The sequence below is a fragment of the Malania oleifera genome, chromosome 3 (assembly GCF_029873635.1).
Source record: "Malania oleifera isolate guangnan ecotype guangnan chromosome 3, ASM2987363v1, whole genome shotgun sequence".
In the NCBI taxonomy this organism is placed as follows: domain Eukaryota; kingdom Viridiplantae; phylum Streptophyta; class Magnoliopsida; order Santalales; family Ximeniaceae; genus Malania; species Malania oleifera.
In genome coordinates this window covers 85,334,233-85,346,034 of record NC_080419.1, presented here as the reverse complement: position 1 = coordinate 85,346,034, position 11,802 = coordinate 85,334,233, and the positions used below count along the sequence as shown (strand labels likewise).

The window sequence follows — 11,802 nt, the reverse complement described above, 5'->3', positions numbered from 1 at the left end:
AGTTGATATTCAACTCCTTGATCTAACAATGAAGTTGCCATACCATCTTTAACCATCAAATTGACCAACAAATATTAGCCAACTTGATAAACACATGATCAAAACATTGTAAAATACACCTTATCTAAGCTACAAAAAAAGTCACATCATCCCCCAAAGACTAGGACTTCAATCTCACCCATCATCTCAACACAACTTCCATCACCTCAACCATTAAAATTATGGCTAAATTGCTCTTTAAAGGAGTCAAAAGACAAGGACCAACTATGCAATTTAGCCTTTTAACTATATTTCTAAAAGCAACAATACAAAAGAAATGAATTGATTCATATCAAAACTTCCAATACAGGGATTTCTAATGAAGATAACAAATATTGTTACACTTTCACAAAATTAAAATTAAAATCAATAGTACACTAAGATCACCAAAAATTTTCGACGTCCCCAAACCAATCCTCTTTCCTCTGGTAATAGTTACCTGTGACTAATCTGTTTCAACTGACATTGTGGAATGAATCAACAATGGCGTCTGCAAGATACTCACATTTAGCTGCAGATAATCCAGCCAAGGATATTCTTCCATCCTTTGTCATGTATACATGCCACTTATTTGTCATATTCTCACTCTGATCAGAAAGAAATAGTAAACATGCAAAAGTTAGAAATACTTGACTTTGGACATTTAAACTACACCGAATGTTACAAGTCTGCAACTTTGCATTTCATAGTCTCACTTTGACAGCACCAAATTATGGTTTCATTTTTGTTTCATATGATTGGAATACTGAGTTTCAGGACTTACTTGGTATTAGAGACGAACAGAAAGTTTGATGTAAAGCTAATAATTTTAAATACACAAGCGGTAAAATGATCTAGGAATGATTTGGGAAAAAAATAATTCAGATAGAAATTGATGCACATTTGGGGTAAAAAAAAGGGGACATATGACATTCTGGAGGGATTTGAATAGTTGAGTAAATAAGTCGTGATATTCAGGATATTTGAGAAATTATTGTATGTTTTGAGTCTTGCTATAAAATTGAATTACACAACCCTATGTGCTAATCAATTATATACCTGCAAGAAAAATACCAACTAAGAAACAAAATATAAAAGAATCATGTTTAAGATGAAAGTTAAAAAAGGGAGAATGAGAATTAGGAAAGGGCAATACCTGAGCTTTGCTTAACCCAGTAAAAGAGAACATGCCGATTTGTTTAAGAATAAATGACCAATCTTTCCCACTATTATCCTTTGCAGAAAGGCTGTCAAATAGTATTTGTCTCACGCTCTTTATCCTTCCAGCCATCAGTTCCATCTCCTCTTTCCAATCATTGAAGAGAGCTGGATTCCCAACAACATTGGCAACAATCCTTGCCCCATGGACAGGAGGATTTGAGTACATTGGACGAGCAAGCCTTTTCAGTTGACTCTTCACCCTGAAAATGACAAAGTTTACATTTACAGTCACTAATCAGTTGAAAGATCATTTGAGCCACACATGTGAAACTCATCAGCATTAATGTATAGCAGCCAGGATCAATACAATGATAGATTTCTAAATCATGTTGTTAAATCAACAAATGGAGAAACCCAACCACCACAAAACCCAAATAGAACATCGCAAGTGCTGACAATCTGAAAATTGTTTACGATGCAACATTTTGGTACATTCGACATTGCATTAAAATTTCAACTTAGGAAAGTCCTTGCGCACAACTACAGGTCTCTCCATATGCATCTTACTCTCTTTAAAGTAATAAGGAATGATAGCTAAATCACATACTAATACTTGCTGATAAACAAGAACAGCATATTTGTTGCACTGCACCTTGCTGCTGCATCTGCTGATGAACAGACAATATTGATTGCTCCAATCCTCTCTGCATATAGACCCAAATTTTTGCTATACGACTGAGCAACCAAAAGCTCCAAACCGCGTTTGGCAAACAACCTCACAGATGATGCGTCTGCATCAAGACTTCCGCTAGCAAATCCCTATGGGATGTTGAAAATTTTATACACTATATCACAATACTGAACAATTATGAAATTTTAATGTCAAATATTATTTCCAATACACAAATGAATATAAACTTTATTTTTTCCAAATTTTCATCAATTCAATTCCAATCCAACAGGACAGAGCAATTCTCGGACTAATATTCACTGCCTTGATTTCAAGAAATTAAATTCGTTTCAAAAAAGTACCTGATATGCAACATCGAAGAAAGGAATGAGGTTATTCTCTTGAATAACATCAGCTATTTTCTCCCATTGCTCAGGGGTTGGATCAATGCCAGTTGGGTTATGAGCACACCCATGAAGTAACACAAAAGATCCTTCAGGAGCTGCCTGCAAAATTAAATGGATGAATTAATTATTTGTTGAATTTAAGAGGTTATTTTTGAGTTGGGAAGGAGAATCTGTGAAGCAAAAAATTATATATTTATTAAACATTAGATCTAGGACACAATAATTATAAGTTCCAACTACAAGAGAAATCTGCATCAGAATACCACATGCTGTCATGGGATCTTCTCGTTCTAACGCAGTTAGACAACCACAGAGTTTCAATTCACAAATGTAGTGAGTCCATATTTTGAGAAACATAAATATTTAACAAAATTAGATGCTGAAAAGACCCAATTTTAGGTAACAAAAAAAATAAAAATATGGGGCATTCTTGAATCATTCAAACAACCAATACTATCCAAGTATCCATAAAGCATTAGCATGCTGTAGCATGATGTTAAACAATTAGACTGAATACTCCTAACCTCATTCCGAATGACATATAAACAGGGGAATAATCTATAATTGAGTTGAAAACAGTTTAACACCAAAAAAAAAAATCCAAAATCCAACGGCAATGATGTTTTTGATCCCTAAACACAGCAGTTCATTCAAAGTTATTCAAACCATTCCTGGTTGAAATCAAATATTAAAAAAGAAAAAAGTTTCACCGCTTCACCTTTATATCAGATATCATCCCATCAAAGTCTAATCCAACTGTGTCTGGATTATAGTATCGGTATTCAGACCAAGGAACTCTGGCATCATTAAATATATTCTTATGATTACCTACAAAAATGGTCCAAAATACGAGAAATCAATACCCCATGAATGATCTTTCCAAGAAGTTCAAGGAAGTGAAGTACACACCCCAAGTTGGAGATGATATGAGAACTTTTGCACCAGGAAAATATCTTTCTATCAGTGCTGCAGCAAGTCGAAGAGAACCAGTTCCTGAAAGACCTTGAACAGTGGCAACCTAAGGGAACAAAATACAAGATAAATAATTAAAGCAATATATAAGTCCATCTGATAAGATGCACACAGAAAAAAAACTTAAAATTATGGCATACTCTTTGTTGCTTAATTACTGGATTGTCTGCTCCAAATAATAATTCTGCAGTAACTTTATTGAATGCAGCTAAACCTTCAATTGGAAGGTACTACAAATAGTAATTGAAACCTAGTCAGTACACTTAGATTGGAAAAAAGAATACAAGCCATCTTGTATAATTAAGCACTTCAGGATACCTCTTTGTTATCTCCTCTGTCCAGCATAAGTTTCTCTGCCTAAAAAAAAAGTAGTATGACAATAAATTATGATCTCAATTTGACTAAAATTTAAAAACATACAGTACAATATAAATTCAATCATGGAAGCATTATATGGTGGGGATGAAACCAGATATTATAGAAAGCATTCATCTGAAGTCAGGGAAAAAAATTAACCTTCTTAACAACATTAAGCACATAAGGTTGAAGTTCTTCAGTTCGATAGGCACCAACTCCAAGGTTGAGCTTCAAGTCATTTGTGTCTGCTTTGAATGCTTCAGAAACTCCGAGAATTGGATCAGGAGGAGCCATTGTTATGCCCTCAAAGCGAGAAACATTAACTGCAACAGCCATACTTATCCGACCAAAGGCCTGCAATGCAGAAATAATTATCCAAACACTTCCCATGAAAGAAATTTTATAAAGACACCCTGGTCCCCAACACAGTTGGCAGGATAAAAAGGGAAGAAAACAAAGATCTTTTCCGCTGCTCATGTCTAAGCCTCATGAGACACCAAGCACAAATTTATGTGGAAAATGGATAAGAAATTATTAGGCTTTGCAATGCACTTTTTAAAAGTGCCCACTTCTGACTCACACCAACCTTCTCTTATTTTTCTTTTTGGGGGAGGGGGGTGTGGCTTGATTTCAAAACTTCACAAACTTTAGTGAACTTCAATTGCTGCACAGAACCAAAGAAACTCCTGCAGAGAGATTTACATTTCAAAATATGATATCCTTATTTTTGAAGAGAATACAATTTAGATTAGCAAACTGGTATTAGAGCGAAATTTTTGGAATTCACTTGTCCACAGCTGCCCTGCCTAAACAGGTAATCCAGTAGTTTCATCAGGTTGGTTTACGTGAACAGTAAAACAAGAAAAGGACTTAAAATGGAAAAGCACCAAGGCATAGACATTTGGTTGTAGAGGAGGAAGGATGGATTCCAAATTGCATTGAGCAGCTTCAGTTCAAAGAATAATATTAACCACCCAAATATTTGAGCTTCCCTCCTAGGAAAGTGATCTGATTCTCTTCCTTCAAAACCGAATACCATAGACACTTAGTCTAAAAATAGCAGGATGTGGATTTTTTCTAGTCCTGATGATAGAACAAAGCACCAATTCTATAACTCTATTTAGATTAATTTTTTAAAATTATAGCATAAACTTTGCATTAAATTGCAATAACTTTTCAAATCAATAAACAAAAGAGTTGGTAAACTTGAGAAGAAAAAGGGTCACAGTAGCACACTAATAGCCTAAAAATCTATGCATTCCTCGACTACATATCTAAACATCTGTATTAAGTAACATCCACCACTGGCTCAAATTGATGATTGAAAACTTGCAATTTTGATCTGATTGAGAGAACATGGTAACCAAGTCAAACAGCATAACATCAACCCAACTAACTTATTCAGGGGTCAACAGATTTGGACTTGACCTACAAATCAAAGTCAGTCAAAAAATGTGAATAACGCCCCAACAGTACATACCTGATCCTTTACTAAGAGACTTCTTTTCTCCTTAGGAAAAGAACAGACAAAGGAGCTGCCAAGCTTCACATTCACCTGTTGAAGCACGACTTCTTGGTATTAGTTCAAGCACAATGACAGAAATTTTTTCATGTTATCTTATAGTGTAATCCCTGCTTTGCTTTACAGGAAATAACAGAGGGAAAAAATCTTGAATCTTCTCTTAACTGATGCTTTTTACATCTTAAAATTGAAGGAAACAATGGTTCCATTGAGCTCAATTAAATGGAGTTTTTCTAAATATGATATGAAGTTTTATATTTCTAATCTTTCCCAACATTTTCAACTACCAGTCAGAGATAATGAGAGCAAAAAATTGTAGGAATAGGCATTTCCATAAAGTTACTGAGCTTCAAATCATAACTCCCAAAAACGAACAATACTATAATCTCCATATGAGCTTACAAAAATAAAAAGAAAAAGAAAAACAGTAAAATAGCTAAATGAAGCAAAAGTAAATAGAGAACTTTAATTTTTTTCTATTTTTTCCCAATTATAGTTACATTTGAAGATATAAAACTTAGATTTTAGGTAAATTACACTAAAGGAGATTAAACTTTTATCCCATTCCTGTTGTGGGACTACAATATTTTATTTTAGCTTTGAAAATTTTTGTAATCTTGGGGAACTACCATCAGTCTATCACATAAAAATGATGGAATGATGCATCAACATGAAGCATTTACAATAGTGGGCCTAAAATTTTCCTTCTTTCTTATTTTAGAGATTGAACATTTTCTTTTTTCTCATCTTAGGTTATCATGGAAAATGATAGTTGAAAGTTTAGTCTATTGATTGTTGAGAGATACACCCTAGGGTTATGCATATGTACAAAGCAAATCAAAAAGAAAATGAAAAGAAACACAACATTTTGCGTGGTATGGCAATGTGCCTATGTCCATGAAGCCCCAACAAAATCTCCACTACGATGTCAATGAAAATTTCCTTAGGTTTCAACCCTCAAATACAAGCATATATAGCCCCCATGTGAATAAATACCAAAGTTTCCTCTTAAAACAATAAAATGACACTATGCCTTGGCCCAAAATATCATGCCCTACCTACCATAAAGGCTGGCATTCCCCAAGGCATTGCTAGGTCTTTCCTATTTTAGGGGGCTTTGTATATGGCACCCTCCATCAAAAGCCTCCATTTATTCATAGGCTTAAGGTAGATAAACCTCCTAAATATGAGCCACAATTCAACTTTTTCCACCTTAGCAAATTTTCATTCCCTGAAGCTTGACATCAGCAACATAAAGCAAGTGCAAGCAATATAGGAACCTTCCCCTTAGTAACAACTTCCATTAACATGTAAGTTGCATTCTCCAAGCTAAATCTCACTAGTAGAGATAAACTCTCATATCATGTAATACGTGACTGACTACTAATGTGCTATGTCCTAGCATGATAAACTTGATTCATCACCAACTATATGACTTCTTGATTGTCAAACTGCAAATGAATAATCTATTACCCAATGCCAAGTTCAATTACTAGTCTTTTTCACATGGCCTCCTTCACGACCTTTGTCACTGCTTTATTTTGCCTCGAGAGTAGATAATGAAAGTATGAAACCAGTAATTGTAGCACAAGTTTCCCAAATAGAAGTTCACCCATTATAGGCTAAATATAACTTGTGGTAGGCCTCTTAGTTTGCTTAACATAACCCTCAACTAAAGCTGAATCCCACTGAGTACCAAACTCGATGCCAAAATCCACTATACCCTTCAAGTACCTAAGAACCCATTTCACTAATGCTCTTTGCCTTGATTTGCCATGAACTTACTTGGTGTACTAACTTAACTACATGTGCAAAATTAGATGAGTACAAATCATGTCAATGGCATACATCCAACTAGAATATTCTTCGTCTAATATCCTTATTCAACAAAGATGTTAAGTGAATAACATCACTGCTATTATTCACATCAATCAATATCATTCACATGTAATAGCATAAAGACATAGCTCTAAATTAAACCAAATTTCCCTACTCATACAAAAGGTAAATCCAGTATCAACTTTTATAAATCAAAGTTGTAACACTGTCTTGGTGACTGTGCAAGCCTTATAGTGATCACCTCAACATCAAACATGGTTATCCTTGGTTCCTTGAAGCCTTCTAGCTATTTTTTATAAATCAACCCCTTTAAATCACCATAAGGAACTCTACCACAGCCAAAAACACTAAAATGGAAGTAGATTGAACAATTGAAGAAAAAACTTAATCATAGTTTATCCTTTGAGGGTACCCCTTTGCCATTAGTTTAGGTTTGAACCATTCACTTTTCTTTTTGAAACATCATCTTTCTTCCTAAACATCCATTTGCACCTCACTCTTTTCCTTCGTTAGGAAGTTTCACTAGCTCCCAAGTCTGATTTTTGTGCAAAGAACCCACCTCTTCCACCTTAACTTCTACCCATATGTTTTTTCTCTAGTAACTAAACCTACAACGTGGAAGGAGTTTGGATCTCCACTACTAGTGATTAAGGGATAAGCAAACAAATTCTGAAAACCATATCTCTATGGTGCCTAGAGGGCACACCTAGCTCTGTTTGTAGCAATACTATACCCATTTGATTATTGTAGCTTATGTTCTTTAACTTAGGGTACTTTTGGTTCCTAGTCTATCTACCAAACACCACATGTGCTTGTACTATCTCCCTATTAATCTTGTCACATTCTCCCTATTAATCCTATTTTCATAGCCTATGATACTGCACCTTTTAGATTTAGAGTGTAGCTTTGATTGAAGCTCACTAGGATGATAGTGCATGTTATCCATTCCTTGTGCAAGTTATACACTTATACAAGACAAACACCAAGTCTACAGTATAAGTAATTTAGTGAGAATTAAAAATATAATTTATTGTAGGAACTTATGATACTTCACAATGCGAACCCAAGGATCGTACTAATCCTACTCTGATCCTAACAATTTTTGTTCTATATAAGATTAGTATTGTTTTGGTAAAGTAGGACCATAGGATCGTATGATTATACATTCCAAATCACAATTTCATGAAGGTGACCTATTAATAATATAATAAGTACATCTACCTAGAAAATCTTAGGCAATCTTGCCTATAATCTCATACTCCTAATCTTCTCAAAAAGCAAGGTCATATTCATCCTTTTAGCCACCCCATTCTACTATAGAGTCCTATAAACTATAACATGCCTGACTGTTAAAGTTTAGAAAACTGCTCTAACTTGTACTCTAGTCCATTATCTTACCTAAGGCATTTCACTGACTTCTATGTCTATTTTTCAACATCTACCTTCCATCGCTTGAACTTGGAAAAATATTCCAACTTTTTCTTCATGAAGTAAACCCACGGCTTCTTGGTCAATGAAGCTAACAAACTATTGATCTCCAGTCCTCGTTGGTACCTCACAAACCCTAAAACATATGTGTAAACATGGTGTAAAATGCAACTATCCTTCTCGAAGGATAATTGGAATTTCACCATACATTGTTCCCTAGCATGCAATACTGGCAAAAGTCAACTTTGCACTATTTCAACTCTTCCAACAACTTCCTCTAGAGGAGTATACCCCACTCACTCATATACTCAACATGTATATGCCAAAACATAATGACAACAATTTCATTATCCAATGAATTGGCCAATGTACCACCTATAATTGTACTATCTAGCAACTAATACAAAATGGTTACCAACCCATTTTACCCTTCATGGAAACCATAGAAAGATATCATACTTGCAAAATTACACTTTCAAAAACTACATAGTCAAAGCTGAGTACCAATTTGATAAAGTCATCACATTCTCTCAAGGTATCAAATCACTTTTGCATGGGCAGTAATGAAAGGAGCGGTCTAAATGCATAGTCCAAGTAGCATGGAAATAATTATTACTTGAAGCAACCAATATAAGTTCCTCATTTTTTGAATTATCCATCACCGCACTTGTTGAATTTAATGGTCACCTTTTCTCTTCCAAAAGGACAATCCTAATGGTAGTGTCCCTTAATTGCACTAGAAGCATTCAACATTCTTAGCCCTTTAGTTAGACGCCAACCTACCCTTTTGCTCTCACCCATCTCCTTTTATCTCCCTCTGTTCTACTCAACTTTGGGCAATCAAATCTTCTTGTTTGTGGTCCTCCTAGCCAAGTTTTCTTCTTGATTCATTTGACCTAAAAACCACAATAACCTCCCTGTAGCACAAGATTGACTTCACTAAAACCAAGTGTCCAAACATAGCATAAAGAGAGGATAGCATCATCAATGCCTTAACTGTTGGTATTTTATGTAAAGGTATTTCAAAAGCCTTTACTACTCTCCTCTAATGGCCATTTTCATATTCAATCTTCACATTTATTTCTAGACAATTACTGTAAACTCATTCATACATCCACTCTCAAGCATACAAAGAAATAGACCGCTTGTTGTTTTCTCTTCCTTCACACTAATACAATAGAATCTTCCAAAGAGAACTACGTAGTAGTATAAAGTGATATATTTAAATTCCTGCCAATCGAATTCGTTTATCTTCTTCGGTTTCTCTTTTGTTAGTGCCCTGTAAACCTTCTATTAAACCAACAAAGAGTTACTTGCATCTACCAATAGGCCGGCTTCCACTTCCATTGAACTTGTCAAACCTAGTCTTCACCTTACTCATTCTTACTACAACTTAGATGCAAACCCAAGAAAACCTAGAATGAACTTGGCACTCTAGTACAATTGCTAAGAAGTACAACATAGGGCTATACACACACAAAGAACAAATCAAGAAGAAAACAAGCACACATCAATTTACGTGGTTTGCAATGTGTCTACGTCCGAGGAACCTACGCAAAATCTCCACTATACTGTCAAACAAAAATTGCCTTACAATTTCAACCTTTGACTACGAGTACATATATAGATCCATGTGAAAAACCTCAAAGTGCCCTTGTATAACAATATAATAACACTAAATTCTGGCTCAAAATACAGCATCATGCTGCTGGGGGTTTTGAAAACCCCCAACACATTGCTAAAACTTTCAGGCCCTCTATATGCAAAACCTCACGTTTATTTACAAACTCCAAGTGGATAACTCTTCTAAATATAAGCCACAACTCAACCTTGTTCTTCAACAAAACACTAGGTCAAAGTTTAGTACATGAAATTTAAAATGGCGTAAAAATTTAATCCTCACTAATATAAATATTTTTCACTAATGCGTTGTCCACACCACATTTCCCTCAAGCCTTTATTTTTTGTGTGACAGAAACTCCCCCCGATTGCAGAACTCTCAAAATTTAATCCTTTCAATAGGAAAAATAAAAGATCAATTGTTTTTTTGTTTTTTGGAGGACGCCTCTTCCTCTTTTCTCTGTAATCTTTTTCTATGAATTTTTTTTTTATTTAAAAGGAGGGGGAAAAAAATCAGTCTCACAACAAGAACAGGGCAAATATAGTCCGTCATAGTGTAACTTACCCTAGATTTTAATTATTTTCGTACGCTTCTTCACCAATCAAACATGCTAAAGTAAACAGGAAATTTGACTTTTTCCCCTAATGCCAAAGCAGCAACTTTGAGATATTTGAGAAACTTAACATACACCTTCTCGACAGTGAAACCGGTCCTAAATCAAAAGAAAATCACTGCAGTACCTGGGAACTGTGAGGCATTGATAGTGAAGAAGAGCGAGAGGCCGAAGCCAATGAAAGCACTGTTGAAGCCATTTTCAGAGGCTGGAACACACAGAAGCAAGATCCATTTGCAGGTTAGTGACGGAGATTGATAAATAAAACCCCTAATTTTTTGTGATTTTCGATATTTGAGATCTGAATAAGATCAGTTCGATCTAGCGTCATGAAATTCAGTCCATGATGAGATCAGGATTGAGTGTAATTGTGTTGAAGGAGAGAAAAAAAAAAAAAACTCACCGAGAGAGAGAGAGAGAGGAAAACGAGACGGAGGTTGGTTTGATTGATTGTCCTTCGGTTTTGGTGCGCAGAGCGTTAGGTTCGAGGCGGATACTCTTATTAGCGAAGGACGATGGCAAGAAATGGGATGAGCTGCCCGTACTGAGTGGACAGCGTGATGGGACGGCAGTGGCGTCCGTAATTTTGTTACATTTCTTAATAAATGCGACGAATCCGTCCCCATCACAATCTATTGTTCTCTTTGAGTTATATGATGGCTTCGAAATTATTTTACAGCTCGAATCCACCTTGGATTTAGACTATATATATCTAACTTTTTTCAATGAATATAGGTAAAATATTTGCACGTAGAATCTTAAATCTAAGAGAGGCAGGGGATTTATTGAAGATTCATTTAGGTAATGACCCTAATTTGGAGGTGTGGATGACATTAGTATGCGAGAAAATTCAAGATTTAACTAGGTTTGAAAAAGTTTAGAAGTTTTGAAATCTACAATTAATTTAAAAAGTTTTGATCATTGTTGTTTTTGAAAGTCATAAATGGAAAAGGCTTTGAGGCGATTAACAAAACAAGGATGACATTTTCATTTGGACTTAAAATCCTCTAAATTTATGGTTTTACTGTGACCCCCTTCAACAAGGAATGTTTTGTTCACCCTAAAGTGGGTTATTGTTAGCTTAGCAATTCGAAACTCTGACTATAGTAGCATACATTTATTTCATCACTATATGAAGATTTACGTCCATACCAAAACTATCCCTTTTTTTTATTGTAGAATGTAAACATGCCT

The 11,802-nt window shown here is 35.1% G+C and overlaps 1 protein-coding gene across 1 annotated transcript; it reads right to left on the bottom strand.

The window, feature by feature from the left end:
* Nucleotides 1-306: 306 nt before the first annotated feature.
* On the bottom strand, nucleotides 307-11,235 carry LOC131152208 (aspartate aminotransferase, chloroplastic). Its single transcript, XM_058103939.1, has 12 exons — nucleotides 11,012-11,235; nucleotides 10,736-10,816; nucleotides 5,066-5,140; nucleotides 3,745-3,939; nucleotides 3,547-3,585; nucleotides 3,369-3,458; nucleotides 3,166-3,274; nucleotides 2,975-3,084; nucleotides 2,212-2,355; nucleotides 1,832-1,998; nucleotides 1,175-1,439; nucleotides 307-626 (listed from the first exon to the last, which is right to left on the bottom strand). The coding sequence occupies exons 2-12, from the start codon at nucleotides 10,805-10,807 to the stop codon at nucleotides 495-497; spliced, it is 1,398 nt and encodes a 465-aa protein (XP_057959922.1). The 5' UTR covers nucleotides 10,808-10,816; nucleotides 11,012-11,235; the 3' UTR covers nucleotides 307-494.
* Between the last annotated feature and the right edge of the window lie 567 nt (nucleotides 11,236-11,802).

Excerpts from the sequence above, each read along its gene's own strand:
- LOC131152208 (XM_058103939.1), bottom strand. The coding sequence starts at position 10,807 with ATGGCTTCAACAGTGCTTTCATTGGCTTCGGCCTCTCGCTCTTCTTCA. Across the intron at positions 3,940-5,065 it reads GTCTCTTAGTAAAGGATCAG|GCCTTTGGTCGGATAAGTAT; the intron begins GTATGTACTGTT and ends TCTGCATTGCAG. Across the intron at positions 3,275-3,368 it reads CAGTAATTAAGCAACAAAGA|GTTGCCACTGTTCAAGGTCT; the intron begins GTATGCCATAAT and ends TTGTTCCCTTAG.